Genomic DNA, 17286 nt, shown 5'->3' on the forward strand with positions numbered 1-17286 from the left:
TCCCCTCTTTCCTGCCATTCCCATCCCCTCCCTTATCCCAGCTCCCGGGGGTACCGCTCCTTGGTGTGGTTCTGCAGGTGAATTGGGGCCTTTTCGGTGTTTCCAGGCCGCTGCAGCCCCTTGGGCTCGGAGGTGTGGGAGGGACAGAGCTGGGGTGGCCTCGGGCCGGGGGCTCGGGCCGGGGGGGCTGCTGGCCCTGGGGGGGGACAGGGCCCGGGGCTGGGGGCCGGGAGCCCACGGCGGGGCCGGGCCCGGTGTCCCCCAGGGGTGTCGGGGACCAGGGCCAGGGTGGTGGCGGGCCCTTGGGGGCGATGGGGACCCGCCGGTGGCTGGGGTGGGGCCGGGGGGGGCTGTCCCGGCCGGGGCAGGAGCGGGGGGGTTCCGCGCGGGGCCGGTTCCGGCCGGGCTGCCCGGGGGCGGAGCGGGGCCGGGCCGGGCCGGAGCGCGGGGTCTGCGGTGAGCGGGGCCGGGCGGGGCTGTGGACCCCCGGAGCTCCGCAAGGGCTGTGGGGCTGAGCCCCTCCGGGCCGGGGGGTGAGCGGGGGCCGGTCTGGGGGTGACCCAAGGAGTCCGTGGGGGCTGTGGGGCCTGTGCGGGGGTGCTGCCCCCGCACCTCGGGGGCCTGGCGGGGCTGGCGGGGCCCGTGTGGGGTGTGGTTCCCCCCCGTCAAACCCTACAGGGGATGTGGAGTGTGAGGGGTCGGTGTGGGGTGTGCTGTCCCCCCACACGTTCCCCGCCCCTGTTCTGTGTGTCCCAAACCTCCCGAAATCCCCCTTCCCACCTGTTTGTGTCTCCAGGACTTTTCCCAGGACCCTCGAGCACGAGTGCCTCTTCTCCCCAGTTTGGGGGCGTCCCCCCAGCCATGACACCTCCCAAGGTATGTGACACCACGGGGACCCTCCGTGCCACCAGCCTGCCCCTCGTGAATCCCCTCCAAAACCCTGCCATGGTCCCCTCATTTTCCCTTTCTTTTCCTCTCCCCCAGCTACATTTTAAACCCAAATTGCTTTTTCTTCCCCTTTGTTTTTTAGGAAATAAAATTTGTTAACCCCACCCTACAGAAAGGGGGGGGGGGGATCCCAATTTGAGAGCCAGGAAATTGGAATTCCAGTGCTCCAGGGTACCCTGTGACTCTGGAGGTGGGGGTGGAGAGGACTGATGAGGGATCTGGGGTCTCCCCGGATCCCACTGAGCCCACTCAGGCCCGTATAGCCCAGCTGATTATACTGGATCTGGGTTAATCCCACTGGATCTGTGTGTCTGAGGGAGAGAAAACCCAGTGCCTGATCCTGCCAGGGTGCTGATCCCCCCAGAACCAGGCTGATTTCCCTGCATCCAGGTTGATCCAGGTCCACACAGTCACCAAAACGTGACACCAGCTTGTCCCAGCTAAAATTCCTTTATTCCTTGCCATTATTGAAACCCCCCCACATCACAAGCGCGTTTTGGGGTGTATCCACCCACATCTGGCATTCCCAGATGCCCCTTCCCATTTTTCTTTCCCCCCTCAGATGCAAACGTGGATCAGCAACTCGTACCCAAAGCTGGAAGTTTTCATCCCATTCCTGGGAAAATACCACCGCCCGGTTTCGGGGCGCTGCTGCCAGACCTGCACCCCCAGGAGCTGGGTAGGAGAGTTTGGGATCCTGGGATGCCGAGGATCCGCGTTGGCAGTGACTGATCCTGTTTTTCCTGCCAGGATGGATTCTATCCCAAGGATCTCGCCGCTCTCGGGTTCCGCGACGTCAGCCGCGTGACGGAGACAGACACGCGGTAAGGATGGACGAGCTCTGTGCAGAAAACATCTGGAAAAACACTTTTCCCCCCATATTTCACCAAAATGCCCATGGGAGTCCCTCTCCATCCTCCCCGGTTCCTCATTATCGCAAACCCAGCTCATTAATCAATTTTGGGAGGCTGGAAGTGGCGTCTCTGAGGGCTTGGGCTGTGCTCCAGCCATGGAATTGAGGATTTGGGGTCATGCCTTTATTTGTTTGAGCGAAACTTGGAATCTTAGTGGGAAGAACGTGGAGGTGGAGGGTTGTTTTTCTCTCTGGCTTCAGCTGGCGTCTCTCAGAGTGAGCCTGGCTCCCAGGGAAAAGGGAAAACAGCTGCTTCCCCCTAGAAGGAGGAAAAATACCAGGAAAGGCAAAATCCTGGTTATCCCCCCTTTTCCTGTGGGCAGGAGCTGCCCCAGAGCCATTTCCAGATATTTTCATTCTTGAGGTGCCAGATCGCTTTGGCTCCGCTCCCCTTTAGGGAGCAATCTCTGGATTATCCAGTTTTTGCTTTTTTTCTTCCCAAATCAGATCATTATCCTCCGTTCAGTTCCAAATGTTCGCATCTTCAGCTTTGAAACGCTTGGAAGAATCCATTGGGATCACAGGGAATGCAGCTCCCCTGTCCCACTCCAGCCCTTCCTGCACGCTCTGGGATATCCCAAAGCTCCCACCCACCCCACTCTCAGTGCAGATATGGGGGTAGATTGGGAAATTTCCGTGATTTGGGATGCCCTGAATCCCAGGTTTCCTTCCCGCTGGGCAGCCTGAAGCATCAATTCACTGGTGCCTCAACATTTCCAGCTGTGAAATGGGGAGAAACGTCCTGAATCCCGGCAAAGAGGCAGCTGGGGGGGCTCTGATCCCGATGGAAAAGCCCCCCCTGCCAGGATGTCACCGTGTGTCCCCTCCAGGTTTCGGGGCTGGCTGGTCCGGAGGATCTGTGCGTTCCTCGCCGCCTGGGAATGGAAAATTCCAGCAGAGACCCCCGGGGAGCTCCTGGAGCGGATCTGCAGCAGCAGGAGGTGGGTGGGAGCAGCCAGGGGAATCCCAGGAGCTCCCTCACCCAGGAGGGGCCGGCTCCCTGTCCTGGGGATCCTGTTTGGTCCCTGGATCCCAGCTTGGTGTGATCCTGGAATCCACTGAGGCTCTCTGGACCCCGACACGGGGCTGCTGGGCTGCTCGCCCCCTCCCCATTCCCTCCCCAGGGTGCAGGATGACCCGGGGTCTGGAGGGGATGAGGGATCCCGGCGGCGCTGGAAGGACGAGATCTGCCAGATCCTGAGGGAAATCCAGGCCCCGCTCTCCCCTCTGCTGCTGAGGTCATGGATGGTTTGGGGAAATACTCTGGGATTCTCTGGGGGATGGGTACAGATCTTTTTGGAGATAGTCTGGGATTTTGGGGGGATGCACATGGATCCCTTGGGTGGTTTTCTAGGATCCTTTTGGGTGATGTGCTGGCATACTCTGGGGGATATTTTGGGATCCTTTGGGAGCTGCACACAGATCTTTTGGCTGGCTGCCCTCAGGGTCCTCTCTAGCTCCTGGGGCCATTCCCCCAATTCCTTCTGAGGAGCTGGGAAAATCCAAACCCTGCAGGAGGGAGGGAAGCAGAGAAAACTTTCCCTTTCCTTCTCCCTTTCCCATCCCATCACTGACAACTGGGAATCCAGGGCTTCATTGCTGGTCTGATCCAGTGGGAATAAAGAGCACTTCTGAGCCGTCAAAGGGAAGGTATTCCCCTGGGAATAAGATCCCTTCGGGGATCCCAAGTGGGGACAGGGATATGGAGGGAATGCAGGATATCTGATGGCAGCTCTGGTTGCCAGTGGAAAGGGGGATGTCTCATCACGTGCAACCTTTCACGTGTTAAAAACTGGGAATTTTGAGCAGGGATGGGTTGGGGAAACTGAGGTAGGGAGGGTTTGGGGCAGCCCCATCCATGGCGGAGATCCTCACTCCCAGTTTTCCCACAGGCTGTGCCACTGGCTGCTCCCCAAGCTCCTGACCCGTCTGTTCCTGGGCGTGCAGCTGCACCGGGGGCAGCTGGAGATGGTGCTGCAAGCTGCCAGGACGGTATGGAGCCCGGCCCGGTGCTCCCAACCCCTGGAATGCTGGAAATTCACCCTGGGATCCCTTGCTTGCAGCCCGAGGTGCCGCTGGTGTTCCTGTGCAGCCACCAGTCCCAGGTGGATGGGCTGCTCCTGTCCTTCGTGCTCCTCTCCCAGGGGATCGGGGTGCCCAGGGTGACGGTGGACGCCCGGACCAGCCCTCGCCTCCGGTAAGGCGGTGGTGTGGGATGTTCCCAGAGGATCCAGGGGGATGCAGTGGTTGCCCACGGTGTCCTTCCCTCGCCAGATCCCTGCTCCAGCACCTGGGAGGGATTTTCCTGCCTTCGGGAATGGCACAGACATGGAGTGACTGGGATGAGGGGCTGCCGGGGGCTGTGCTGGATGCGGTAGGTGCACTTTGGGCTGAAAAATCCCTCTGGAGCACTCGGGAAGGTGCTGGCAGCTCCCAGAACTCCCAGTCTCTCCCCAGTACATCCAGGAGGTGCTGCGGAGCCGCCAGCCCCTCGTCCTCTTCCTGGAGGAGCCCTCGGCTTCGCTGCGGCTCGCGGACCCCGCCCGGCACTGGCTGCTCCGCGTGCTCCGGGCGCTGCGGGACGGGGCCGTGCCCGACGTCCTCATCGTCCCGGTGGGAATCGCCTATGACGTGGCTCCTGGCAGAGCGGAGCAGGATGGAGCGGTGAGAGGGGTCCAGGGGGGTCACCGGTGCTCCCCCAAATCTCCAGGGTGGTCCCTGGGAATGGTGCTCCCCCAGATCACTGACACCATCCCTGGCGTTCCCGTAAATCTCTGGGAGGATCCCTAGGGAGAGGCGTTGCTCTGGATCTCTGGGAGCATCCCTGGGGAGTGGCATCCCTCCAAATCTGCCGTTAATCCCTCGATGCCATCTCCTCGCAGCCCCTCGGCCCCTCGGGATCGGCACGTGTCTGCGGGCAGCATTCCAGGCCCTGCGCCGGCCCCAGGGATGTGCCCAGGTGGATTTCTCACAGCCCTTCTCCTTAAGGGTACGGCAGCTGCGGATCCCCTGGATCCATCCCGGCACTGGGAGATTATTACTGGGATGTTGGTGGGGTTTGAGGTGTCTGGGTGGATTGAGTGAATCCATCCTGGGGACATCCAGGCTCCTCCCAGCCCTGGGGATCCAGGGATCAAGTCAGCTCATGGTGCTTCTTCATCCTCGTTCCCAGGAATTTGTGGACAACCACCTCATCTGGCCTTCCTCACAGAGAATCGTCCAGGGCAGCTGCTGCTTCCCACCATCCTGGGCAGGGGGTGAGGAGCTGAGCCCTGGGCAGTGTTTCCCCTTGGATCTCTGCTCCTGGCTTCTCTCCTCACCCTTCTCATCCTGATGTCCCAGCCCGCCGGATGTTGGGAATGTGAGGACTTTGAGTCCCAGTTTGGGGACTGAAGAGGAGATTTTGGTGACGGCGCTGGGGCTGCACGCGCTGAGCGGTGAGGGGGCCGGGGGTCCCTGCATCCCCTGGGACGGCACCCGTGCTCGGGAGTGGGCGTGGAGGTCAATCCCCCCCGGATAACGAGTCCCTCTCCCGCTGCAGATTCCAGCACCTGCTCCGCCATCACGGCCGTGGGAATCACTGCGGCGCTGCTGCTCCACAGGCACCGGGAGGTGGGACAAGCTTTCCCTCTTTCCCTTCCCTCAGAACAGCGTTCCCAGCAGGACTCCCCATGCCATAGGGCAGCATGCCCAGTGGGAATCACCCTCCTTTAACAGGGAGTCGCAGTCCTAGTGGGAATCACCCCTTCTCTTCTCAGAGCAGCATTCCCAGTGGGAATCGCCCCCTCTTTTCCCCAGAGCAGCATTCCCAGCACAATCCCCCTCTGTTCCCCCAGGTTGTGCTGCTGCCCCGGCTGATGCGGGATTTCTCGGAGCTGCTGGAGCAGCTCCTGCTGCGGGGCCGGGCCGTGGGGTTCTCGGGGCAGCTGCGGGCACTGGTGGGGCACAGCCTGCGGCAGCTGCAGCCCCCCTTGGCCCCGCACCCGCCGGGCCCCCCCAGGGCCGCGCTGGGGCCCCCCAAGGCCTCGGCCCGGGTGTGGCTGGGGCGGCTGGCGGGGGGTGTCCGGCACTGCCTGGCCGGGGAGGCCGTGGGCGGTGAGTGGGGACACCGGGAGTGGGGACAGGGCGGCACTGGTGGCACCAGGGAGCGGAGATGCCGTGGGAATTGGTGACCAGGGCTGAGTGGCACTGGGGGAATCGGTGACACCGGGGATGGGCGATGGCTGCGGTTTGGAGAACAGCAGGGGTATTGTTTATATTGTGGGGGCCGATGACATTGGGGATTTGGGACAGCAGGGATCGGTGATGCCGGGGAGACGGTGATCCTGGGGGATTCGGTGACACCAGGGGTCAGTGGCACTGGGGAAATCGGGGGTGCAGGGGATTACTGGCACTGGGAATTGGGGATGGGGGGGATCGGGGCTGCCAGAGGTGGCGGACACTGGGGGAGTTGGAGATGCGGGGGATTGGGGATGCCGGGGAATTTGGTGACTCTGGGACATTAGTAATTCAGGGGAGTTGGTGACAGCCCTGTCCCATCAGCCTGTGCCATCCGTGCCCTGCTGCTGGAGGTGCTGCCTGTCCTGGGTCCCCCCTCCAGCCTCACCAGGATCGTGCTGAGCCGGGACGAGCTGCTCCGCAAGATCCTGGAGCTGCTGCAGCTGCTGCCGCCAACCCTGCTGGGGCTCCAGGTGGGGACACGGGGGTGGCCTGTCATCCCCAACCCTGCTGGGGCTCCAGGTGGGGACACGGGGGTGGCCTGTCACCCCTTTTCTGTGTCCCCAGCCCTGCCAGCCACCTGACTGCCGCAGCCTGGACATCCTGGACAAGCTCATCCTTGGGGGGCTGCTGGAGGAGGAGGAGGTGGGTGACACCCCAAGACCTCTCCTGGGGCACGGGGACAGGGTGGCTTTGAGGTGAGGTGACACCCTGTTGTCCCCCCAGGCAGAAGGTGAGCGCTGGGGTTGTGACGTGGCACCCCGGCCCTTCGTGCGGGGCCATTCCTGGGGATCCTTCACCGATGACAGCGACAGTGACAGCGAGCACAGGGTCCCCAAGCAGTGCTACAAGGTACTGGGGGGCTCCCCTGCTGCCCCCGGGCTGGGGGGAGGGTGGTCTCCCCCAAATCTGGCTGTGTGTCCCCCCACAGCTCAGCGAGCCCCAGAGTTTCCCTGGCTTCCTCCTCTTCCTCTGCCGCCTCCTGAGTCCCATCCTGCAGACCTACGGCCGGGCTGTGGAATTCCTGGAGCGAGGGCCCTGGCCCCAGTCTGGTAGGACCTCCCCAAAGTAGGGAACCCCTTGGGACTCCCTGGAGCCACTGAGGCACAGCTGGAGCCCCCAGGAGCTGGGAGCTGACACCCCTTCCACTGCAGAGGCAGACTACATGGAGGCACTGCTGGAATTCCTGGCTGAGGATGAGGATGGTGAGGGGGGGTCTTGCTTTTAGGGGTCAGTGACCCCCGAGCCAGGCTCTTGGGAGGTGGCATTTGGGGGTTCCCTCGGGATCTCTCTCCCCACAGGGTATCCCGACAGGAGCCTGGCCCTAAGCTCCCTGCAGAGCTTCAAGGACATGGGGGTAACCACAGCTCCCCCAGCCCCCCAACATTCTCCTGCCCCCCCTCTTCCCTCCTGACCTCCCTGTGCCCCCCCAGGTGCTGGAGGAGCTCCAGACCCCCACCAGACCCCTCCTGCAGCTCTCCCAGCCTTTCCAGTCTGCTTCCAACCGGGAGAAGCTGGGAGCCTTCATCCACCAGTTCACTCAGCTGTAACCCCCCAGACCCATAAAGGGGCGCAGGGATCCGATAGCTCCTGGATTTATTGACCCCACGGGGGGGAGGTGGGATTTCGGGGGGTCTCTCCGCCATCAGACCACCCGGTTGCAGATGGTGCCCAGCTCCTCGATCTCACACTGCACCTCGTCCCCGCGCTGCAAGGGGGGACAGGGGGACATGGTGGCATCTGTCCCCAGAGGGGTCCACTGTGTCCCACTCGCCCCCAGCCCCACCCGAGCCCCCGCTTTCCCCTCACCTGAAGGAAAACGGGCGGTTTCCGAAAGACCCCCACTCCTGCAGGGGTCCCCGTTAGCAGGATGTCCCCAGGGACCAGTGTCACGAACCTGGGGGCACACGAGGTGTCAGCCATGACCTGGTGTCAGCCTGGGCTTTGGAGGCTCCCGGCCCCCCCATTCCTACCGGGACACCCAGGCGACGAGGGCGGGCACCCCAAAGATGAGGTGGCGGGTGCTGCTGTCCTGCATGCGCTGCCCGTTGACGCTGCAGCGGATCCACAGGTTGTGGACGTCTGCGGGAGGTGACACAGGGGACATGGGGACAGTGCCACCGCAACCCCACCTCGGGGAAAAACATGGGGGAGTGGGGAACACGGGGCTGTGATGCCACCAGTGGCAGCCAAGAAAGAGTCGCTGTCCCATCCCAGTCTTGTCCCTGTCCTGTTCTCATCCCACCACTGTCCTGTTCTTGTCCCGTCCCTATTCTGTGCCCACCCCATCCCCGTCCCACCTGCCACCGCCTCCTTGGTGACGATGGCCGGCCCCAGGGGACAGAAGGTGTCGAAGGTTTTCCCCAGCAGCCACTGCCGCCCGTTGCGCCGCATCTGCCAGTCCCGGGCGCTCACGTCGTTGGCCACCGTGAACCCCAGCACGTGCTCCAGCGCCGCCGCTTCCTGGGGACAGCGGGGACCCTCTTATGGGGGGACACCCCCACAGACCCCCCGAAGTGAGGCGGGGGCCGGGGCAGGGGGTACCTCGATGTGCCGCCCCCTCTTCCCGATGACAGCAGCCAACTCCACCTCCCAGTCCAGCTCCTGTGGGGACAGAAGGGGGGCTGGGAGTGCCATTCCCCGGGGGGCTGTGGGGGTGGGTCCCGGGGTACCCACGCTGGTGTCCTGAGGGTGCACGATGTCATCGAAGGGCCCGGTGATGGCGCTGGGGAACTTGCTGAAGATGAGGGGCTCCTTGGGGACCTTCACGCCCTGCTCCTGACAGTGGTCGTGGTAGTTGAGCCCCACGCAGATCACCTTCTCGGGGTCCCCCACGGGTGCCAGCAGCTGCACAGTCGCCCGGGGCACCCGGTGCTGCCCCGACTCCAGTGCTCTGTGGGGACAGACCCCCCCTCGGGATCACCCACATTTTGGGGCACCCATTTCTCAGGGGATGCACCTTTGGGGGGGGGGTCATGCACGAGGGTCAACTGTATTTTAGGGACTCTCCTTTTGGGGACATCCACATTTGAGGGGACCCACTTTTTGGGGTCGGGCACTCTTGGAGGTCACACCTCGCTGGGGGTCACCCATGATTTGGAGTACCCACCTTTTTGGGGGGCCAGCTGTTGGGGTAACCCACTTTGGGGTCATCCAAAGCAGCATGCAGATTTGGGTGGACACTCCTGGGGAGGGCCATGAGGATACCCCCTTTTGGGGTTCACTCTCCTTTGGGGAGCACCCACCTCTGGGCGAGCGCCAGCCCGCGGGGGCCGATCTCCAGGAATTCCCGCATCGATCGGGGCAGCTCCGGCTCCGCCGCGCTCAGATCCACCAGGTCGCCCCCGGGCGCCTCCTCCAGCCCGAGCCGGGGCCCCCCGCCCGCAGCCCCCCGGAACCGCAGCAGCCGCAGCGCCCCGCGCATCCCCTGCGGCACCGGGGGATCCCTGACCCCGGGGGACTCCACACAACCCCAGGGCTGCAGGGTCGCTCCCCCCGATCCCAGGGGATGCCCTCCCGACCCCGCACTGCTCCGAGCCCGGAGGACATTCCCCCCATCCCGATTCCGCCCAGCCCAGTCCTGGGGATCCTGCACAAACCCACACCCGGGGGATTTCTCCCATTTCAGTCTGATCCCAAGGAATCCCCCGGCTCCGTAGGATTCTCCACGCCCCCCACATTCCCCCCACCCCGACCCCGAGTTCCGCACGGTCCCGATCCCGCACAGCTCCGATCCCAGGACCTTTATCCCACATAGCCCCGATCCTGGGAATCCCCCCGCTCCAAGGAGTGCCCCCTCCCGTCCCACACAGCCCCGGTCCAGGGGGTTCCCCCGTTCCCGGGGATCCCCCCCATCCCGGGGTCCCGGGGGTCTCACATACGCTTGTTCCCCCGCTCCGCTAGGGGGCGCCGCGGACCCCGGCACCACGCACGTCACGTGTCACGTGTCACGTCACGTGCCGCCCCCCGGCCTCCCGGCTGAAGGTCGCCGCGCCGAGGTCCCGCCCCCTTTTAGCCGTCCAATGGGAGCGCGCGGGGGGCGGGGCCGAACTGCAACGAGAGCCAATGAGAGGAGAGCGCTGAGGGGCGGGGCCCGGGGACCGGGACCGGGACCGGGAACGGGAGAGGCATGGGAGATGGGAGCGGGACCGGGACCGGGAACGGGAGAGGCATGGGAGATGGGAGCGGGACCGGGACCGGGACCGGGAACGGGAGAGGGAGAGGCGTGGGAGATGGGAGCGGGACCGGGAACGGGACCGGGAACGGGAACGGGAACGGGAACGGGAACGGGAGAGGGAGAGGGAGAGGCGTGGGAGATGGGAGCGGGACCGGGAACGGGAGAGGCATGGGAGATGGGAGCGGGACCGGGACCGGGAACGGGACCGGGAACGGGAACGGGAGAGGCATGGGAGATGGGAGCGGGACCGGGACCGGGAACGGGACCGGGACCGGGACCGGGACCGGGAACGGGAGAGGCATGGGAGATGGGAGCGGGACCGGGACCGGGAACGGGACCGGGAGAGGCGTGGGAGATGGGAGCGGGACCGGGAACGGGAACGGGACAGGGAGAGGCGTGGGAGATGGGAGCGGGACCGGGAATGGGAACGGGAACGGGACTGGGAGAGGCGTGGGAGATGGGAGCGGGACCGGGAACGGGAACGGGAACGGGACTGGGAGAGGCATGGGAGATGGGAGCGGGACCGGGAACGGGAACGGGACTGGGACTGGGAGAGGCGTGGGAGATGGGAGCGGGACCGGGACAGGGAACGGGAATGGGACTGGGAGAGGCGTGGGAGATGGGAGCGGGACCGGGACTGGGAGCAGGAACGGGACTGGGAACGGGACTGGGAGAGGCGTGGGAGATGGGAGCGGGACCGGGAACGGGACTGGGAACGGGACTGGGAGAGGCGTGGGAGATGGGAGCGCGACCGGGAACGGGACAGGGAGCAGGAACGGGACTGGGAACAGGACTGGGAGAGGCATGGGAGATGGGACCGGGAACGGGAATGGGAGAGGGGACAGGGACACGGGCAGGGATGGGGAGCGGGACAGGGGCTGGAACACGGGCAGAGGTGGGGACAAGGAGCAGGACGGGGACCGGGACACTGCGCGTCTCTCACATCCCTCTTGACTCAATTTCACCCCTAATTCGTCACTATTCGGTTTATTTATAAAATCCCCCCCTCTCCCCGCGCCTGGGGGAGGGGGAGCTGTGGCTTCATGGGGGGGTCCCCTGAGTGTTGGGGGAAGGAAGGACTGTGTGCTTTCGGTTGGTGTTTGGGGGCTCCATTTCATGGGTGCGATATGGAGACCCCCACCCAGAGAGCCCCCACATCCCGGGGGTCCCCATCTCTGAGGGTCCTCACGTCCCAGGCAGTCTCCATGTCCCGGGGGTCCCCACCCTGGGGTCGGGTTTGTGCTGTGTCAGGTCCCTGCACTGCCAAGGGTGGGGGGTCCTTGTGGAGGGGAGGCTCAGCCCCCCAAAACGGGTCCGTCTGGCAGGTGGGAGCACCGTGCCGGGGGGGCTCTGGTGGCAACGTCGTCCTTGTCCTTGTCCTATCCCGTCTCCGGGAGCCACGTGCTGGATTTCTCCTGACTTTGAACTTCTTGTTTGTCTGAAATAGTAGAAAAACTCCGGGGGGCCCGGGGTCTAGAGCACGTTGTGGAAGATCTGCATGGAGCTCATGATGTCCTTGTCCTGGCGGGGAGAGATCAGAGGCCCCGTGTCCCGCTCCTGACCCCCCCCTCCTCCCAGCTCCCCTTCTCTTGTCACCCTTTTGCCATCTCCCTCCTGTTCCCCTCATCCTGTCCCACTCATCTGCCCCCTCCTGTCCCTACCCCGTCCCCCACATCCCACACTTCCCATAACAGTCCTCGTGTCTCCCCTGGATCCCTCTCCCAGCCCCTACTCCTGTCCCCATCCCTCCCAGGGTGACCCCTTTGTCTCCCTCTCTCCTGATGCCCCCAGAACAAAGAGGAGGAGGATGGTGCCCCCCAAGCCCCCCAGAGCCCCTCACCTCCTGGCATGTGGCCAGGAACTCCTCGAAGGTCACCACGCCGTCCCTGTTCCTGTCCATCTTCTGCAAGGGAGTGGCCAGAGCTCAGCGGGGCCACCCCTGGCCTCAGAGTGGCCCCGGGGGTGACAGTAGGGACAGTCTCACCTGGAAGAACAGCTCCACGTGCTGGGCCGGCGCGCTGGCCCCCAGGGCGGGCTCGGTGCAGCGGCCCATCATGGCATAGATGGATTTCATGATCTCCAGCATGTCCTGGGGGACACAGGGCGCTGCCAGGTCTCTGTCTGGGTGTCCCCACCCCACCAGCCCCCCAGTGTCTCCCAGTGTCCCCCAGGGTCACCTCCTTGGTGACGTAGCCGTCCTTATTCACGTCGTAGAGGTCAAACGTCCACTTCAGCTTCTGCTGCTCCGTCCCCCGCAGCAGCACCGAGAGTCCCATGGCGAAATCCTGCAGGAAGGATCGTGGCTGTGAGCGGGGAGGGACCCTCGGCCCCCTGCCCCCTCCCTTCCGCTGCCACATTGATCCCGGGCCGCCCGAGGGATTTCATTCCCTATTGATCCTGTTATTTTTACCCCCAGCGCCGCAGCGCCCGGCGCTCCCCCCACCCGCGGGGGAGTTTGGCCACAGCCTGGGAGGGGGAAGAGGAGGAGGAGGAGGAGGAGGGGGAGGATGTGATGAATCACGGTGCTGGCACAGCCATTCCCACCAGGAATTCCCACCTGGAAGCAGAGAGCCCCGTTGCGGTCGGCGTCGAAGGCGTCGAACAAGAAGTGGGCGTAGGAGCTGGCGTCTGCGGGGGGAGGGCGGCGGTGACTCCCCCGCACCGGGGTCGGGAGTTTCCCGGAGGGCCCCCCCAGACCCTCCTGCCGGCTCTGGGGACCCCCCGACTCACCGCCTTGAGGGAAGAACCGCGAGTAGATGAGCGTGAAGGTTTCCTCATCCACGAGGCCGCTGGGACATTCCTGGGAGAGGAGCGGCGCCGGTGACCCCGAGGGAAGCGGGGACCCGCGGATTTGGGGGGGTCGGGGCGACGGACCCCCAGACTCACGTTCTTGAAGCCGCGGTAGAGGGATTGAAGCTCCGTCTTGGTGAAGTTGGTGCGAGCCAGCAGCTGCTCCAGCCCCTCGGGCTGGTGCCGGATGCTCGGGAGCTCCACCTCGGCGTCGCTGCTGTCTGCCAGGAGAGACCCCCGGGCAAAGATCCCCCTTAGAAACAACCCCTCCGCCGCTAAACCCACCCCCACCCCCTTAAAACCACCCCTGTCCCCCTAAAACTACCGCCCAGCGCCTCGGCAGACCCCAAGCCTCCCTCGGGAGCCTGGAACAGCCCGGGTGCTGCATCCCGAGGGGTTTCCCACATTCCCAAGGCGCAGAACATTCCCGAGCCGCCTCTTGCCAACTGCTGCTCCCGCCCGGCCCAGAGGAAGGTAATTAATAAATGATGGTTCATTAATAATTTCAGCCTGGGAAGCCCCTGCGGAGCCGCTCAGCACAGGGGGGTGTCAGCAATTTTGGGATGGGGTTGGGAGCCCGGAAAATTCCCAGGTGCTGTCAGAGGGGGGTGAACCCCCAATTCCTGCTGAGCCGGGGGGGCCTGGGGGGCCCCTGGCGTGTTTTGGGGGCTTTTGGGGATAGTGGGGGATTGGAGGGCCCTGGTGTCCCATCTCAGGGGGTTTTGGGGGTCAGTGAGGGAGTGGGGGACCCTTGTGTCCCCTCTGAGGGAGGTTTAGGGGCTGCTGCAGGACTTGGGGCTCCCTGTGTCCCACCTCAGGAGGTTCTGGGGATCACTGTGGAGTCGAACCCCCCCAGACCCCACCTCCAGGGGCTTGTTGGGGGTCAACGCCAGCTCAGAGCCCTCCCGTCCTACCTCGGGAAGGTTTGGGGGTCACTGGGGGTCCCCGTTATCCGCTTCTGGGGGTTCACAGGGCACGGGAGCCCTGGGAGGGGTGGGGGGTCTCTGGGGAGGAGGGTCTCCATCCCCCCGGGTGTTTGGGGGCCGGTGGTAGCACAATCCCCCGGGGAAGTTGGGAGCACGGCTGGGCCGTGCCTGGGGGGTTTTGGGAGCCCTGCCTGCTCCCCCCGCACCCCCAAATCCTCAGCCTTCACTCCGGACCCTCCCGGGGTGGGGAACCCCAAAACCAGCCGGTTCCACTCCGCAGAGACCAGTTAGAGGCCCCCAGGTCATTTAATGCTGGGAGGAGGGACGGGGACACCCCGGGGTGGGAGAATGGTAATTAATTTAATTCAATAATTAGCATTAATTAAGGTTGGGGGGGGGGGGTACCTTCTACAGAGATGGGCTCCAGGATGCCGAACTGCTTGAGGACGGCGATGAAGAGGAGGATGACCACGGCCACGGCGCACAGCTCCATGCCCTGGATGCCCATGGCCCCGGGGGGGATCGGGGGTGCTGCGGGAGCGCGGGGCGGGTGCTGCGCCCTCCGCCCGTGTCCGGCTGTCCTGCCCTCCTCCTCCTCCTCCCTTGGCACGCGCCCACCCCCCGGCCCCCCCGGCGCTGCTTCCCCACATTTTATTTTCAGTTTCCCAAAGAGGGCTGGGGTGGGGACAGGGCCGCTGCCCCCGCTCCCCGCAGCACCCGTGGGTGCGGGGTTCACGGCCGGGGGGGGGGGGGGGTGGGGTCAAACCAGTGCGGGCCTCAAAATTGGGTGAAAAAAAGGTTGTTTTGCCCCCCCGCCCCCGGTGGGATCGATGGGATCGATAGGGATGAGTAAGCAGCGAGGGGAGGGGAAACTGAGGCAGGGAAGGCGGGGGGGCTGTCCCTGTTCCCCCAGAGCTGTCCCCACCCCTCTGTCGGTGTCCCACAGTCCTGGGGACATCGGCCCTGCTCCCCGAGGGCTGTCCCTGTCCTCCCCGGGGCTGTCCCTGTGCCCCTAGGGGTGTCGCCTCCCCCCGTGGCCGCAGGAATGTCTCTCCCGGGCTGGCCTTGTCCCCAAGTCTCCGGGGACATCGGCCCTGTCGCCCCGAGGCTGTCCGTGTCCCTCGGGGTGTCCCACAGGACATCCCCCGCGTACCCCGGGGCGCTGCGTCCCCGAGGCCTCAGGAGCATCTGTCCTCACCCCTCAGGGGCTGTCACGTCCCCATGGTCCCCGCCTCACCGTGCCCATCCTCCGGGGTGTCTCATCCTCACGGTCCCAGGGACACCATCCCTGTCCCTGTCCCCGGTGGGGTGTCCCCATCACCTCCAGGGTATCCCCGCCCGCCCCTCCATCCCAAGGTGTCCCCATCGCTCCCCTCGGGCTGTCCCATCTCCCATCCAAAATCTCGCCCTCCCCCACCCCCCCCAGTGCCCACCGGGCCCGGACCGGGGGGGCGGGGCCAGGACCGGGGGGGCGGGGCCAGGACCGGGGGGCGGGGCCAGGACCGGGGGGCGGAGCCAGGAGCGGGGGGCGGAGCCAGGACCGGGGGCGGGGCCAGAGTCCCTCTCGTGGGCGGGGCTCTGCGGTTGTGGGCGTGGCCAAGGGCGGGGCTCCGGCCAGTGGCGCGCGGCTCTCTCTCAACCCCCCCCCCCCAACGTCACTTCCGTTTCCGCCAGTGCCGGAAGTGCTGCCGCTCTCGCCGCCATGGCCTCAAGGTTACTGCGGGTGAGCGCAGCCCTGCGGCTCCTGCCCGCGGCGTCTGCCCGCGCCGTGCCCGCCCGCCAGCTCGGCGTGCCCGGTGAGCGGGGACCGGGGGAGCGGGGAAACGAGGGGGGGGAGCGGGGGAGGAACGAGCGGGACCGGGGAGGGGCCGGGGCGGGGTGTCTGCACCCCCGGTGTGACGGCGGCCCGCAGGGAACCTGGCCAGCGATGAGGAGCAGGCGACCGGGTTGGAGCGGAAGGTGATGAATGCCATGAACAAGGGTCTGGTGAGTGCCGTGGTGCGGCTTGGGCCGGGCCTTCGGGGGGATGGGAGCATCTGTGGGGGACTTCCCAGGGGATGGCGGGCGGCTCTGGGGCGGTTTCAGGGTTCGACTGTCCTTGGACGGGCAGAGTTTGGGGGATAGGTGTTCGGGGGAGTCGCAGGGTGTTCTAGGGGGGCTCAGGGCGTGGCGAGGGGTTTGGGGTTCTTTCAGGGTTTCGGTGCCCTTGGTGGGGTCGGAGGGGGAAGGGATCTGGGGGCCCCAGGGGGTTTGGGGAGTGCTCGGATGGTGGCGGGGTCGTCTGAAGGGGTTGTTTCAGAGTTTAGGTGTCCTTCGAGGGTTGCAGGGTCTGGGGCTGGGGAGTTCTCGGGAAGGTCTGGGGGTCTCAGAGTTGGGGGAGCCTCAGGGACAGGGTGTCTGGGGGGGAACGGGGGGACGCCAGGGTGGGGTGGCCAGTTTGGGGTCCTCGGGGGGTGTTGGGTGTGAGGGACGGAGGGGCAGGTGGGGGTTCTGGGGCGCTCACCCTGCGGTTCCCGCAGGACCCGTACAGCATGTTCCGGCCCAAGCGCTACGCGGGCACCAAGGAGGACCCGAACCTCGTCCCTTCCATCACCAACAAGCGCATCGTGGGCTGCGTCTGTGAGTGCCCCCGTCCCTGTGTCTGCCTGTCCCGTCCCTGAGTCCTTATGTCCATCCCCGTGTCCGTGTGGTCTGCCCATTCTTGTGGCTGTGTGTCCATCCCTGTGGCTGTGCTGTTCCTGTGTCCATTCCTACGTCCGTGTGTCTGTCCTTTTCCTGTCCCTGTGTCCATTCTTGTGTCCGTGTGTCCGTCTTTGTGTCTGTCCTGCTCCTGTGTTTGTGTCTGTTCCCATGTCCGTGTGCCTGTCCTGTTCGTATCCGTGTGTCCATCCTTGCATCCTTACGTGTTTTTGTGTGTCCTGTCCCCTGTCCGTTTGTCTGTCCCCACGTCCATCCTGCCTGTCCCTGTGCTCCGTGCCACACTGTCCACGTCCCCTGTTCCCCTCCCCCATGCCTGTCCCTCCGTGTTCCCCTGTCACAGTGTTCTCCCTGTCCCTCCCTGTCCCTCTGTCCCACGTTGTCCCTGTGCCCCCAGGTGAGGAGGACAACAGCTGCGTGGTTTGGTTCTGGCTGCACAAGGGCGAGGCCCAGCGCTGCCCCTCCTGCGGTGCCCACTACAAACTGATCCCCCACGAGCTGCCCCACTGAGGGCCCACGGAGGGGCTCGGCTGCCCCACTCCACCCTCACCTCCCCGGGACCCCCGGGGCCCTGTTGAACCCCCCTGAACCACCCCGAAAAAGAGGTTGTGTGGAGA

General features: G+C 65.1%; 4 protein-coding genes across 11 annotated transcripts; 2 read left to right on the plus strand and 2 right to left on the minus strand.

Annotated features, from left to right (window-relative positions):
• The first annotated feature begins 584 nt into the window (after positions 1 to 584).
• GPAT2 (glycerol-3-phosphate acyltransferase 2, mitochondrial) lies at positions 585 to 7658 on the plus strand. The gene is given in 22 exon segments (XM_048290038.1): positions 585 to 876; positions 1511 to 1627; positions 1699 to 1772; positions 2692 to 2802; positions 2986 to 3099; positions 3754 to 3853; positions 3925 to 4058; positions 4136 to 4235; positions 4319 to 4544; positions 4744 to 4850; positions 5034 to 5061; positions 5064 to 5118; positions 5204 to 5298; positions 5403 to 5473; positions 5698 to 5956; positions 6404 to 6552; positions 6647 to 6724; positions 6806 to 6931; positions 7011 to 7131; positions 7234 to 7284; positions 7381 to 7436; positions 7513 to 7658. Coding segments are annotated over 22 exon segments (2484 nt in total). The 5' UTR covers positions 585 to 681; the 3' UTR covers positions 7630 to 7658.
• LOC125319206 (fumarylacetoacetate hydrolase domain-containing protein 2-like) lies at positions 7659 to 10026 on the minus strand. The gene is made up of 8 exons (XM_048290298.1): positions 9961 to 10026; positions 9325 to 9506; positions 8756 to 8972; positions 8624 to 8683; positions 8380 to 8542; positions 8053 to 8161; positions 7889 to 7976; positions 7659 to 7787 (listed from the first exon to the last, which is right to left on the minus strand). The coding sequence occupies exons 2-8, from the start codon at positions 9501 to 9503 to the stop codon at positions 7725 to 7727; spliced, it is 879 nt and encodes a 292-aa protein (XP_048146255.1). The 5' UTR covers positions 9504 to 9506; positions 9961 to 10026; the 3' UTR covers positions 7659 to 7724.
• A 1180-nt stretch (positions 10027 to 11206) lies between these two features.
• Positions 11207 to 15114, minus strand: KCNIP3 (potassium voltage-gated channel interacting protein 3). 8 transcript variants are annotated; one of them, XM_048290268.1, is made up of 8 exons: positions 14378 to 14480; positions 13143 to 13267; positions 12987 to 13056; positions 12814 to 12884; positions 12434 to 12541; positions 12241 to 12345; positions 12097 to 12159; positions 11686 to 11777 (listed from the first exon to the last, which is right to left on the minus strand). In XM_048290268.1, exons 1-8 carry the CDS (start codon positions 14478 to 14480, stop codon positions 11730 to 11732), a joined length of 693 nt encoding a protein of 230 aa, XP_048146225.1. In that variant the 3' UTR covers positions 11686 to 11729. The 8 variants fall into 8 exon arrangements, with proteins under 8 accessions (XP_048146224.1, XP_048146220.1, XP_048146223.1 ...); XM_048290265.1 differs by having other exon boundaries at positions 12987 to 13267; positions 14378 to 15114; XM_048290269.1 differs by having other exon boundaries at positions 12814 to 13056.
• Positions 15115 to 15629: 515 nt separating this feature from the next.
• Positions 15630 to 17286, plus strand: LOC125319216 (cytochrome c oxidase subunit 5B, mitochondrial). The gene is made up of 4 exons (XM_048290322.1): positions 15630 to 15768; positions 15885 to 15958; positions 16492 to 16591; positions 17067 to 17286. Exons 1-4 carry the CDS (start codon positions 15675 to 15677, stop codon positions 17177 to 17179), a joined length of 381 nt encoding a protein of 126 aa, XP_048146279.1. The 5' UTR covers positions 15630 to 15674; the 3' UTR covers positions 17180 to 17286.

Source organism: Corvus hawaiiensis, chromosome 36, assembly GCF_020740725.1.
Source record: "Corvus hawaiiensis isolate bCorHaw1 chromosome 36, bCorHaw1.pri.cur, whole genome shotgun sequence".
Taxonomy (NCBI): domain Eukaryota; kingdom Metazoa; phylum Chordata; class Aves; order Passeriformes; family Corvidae; genus Corvus; species Corvus hawaiiensis.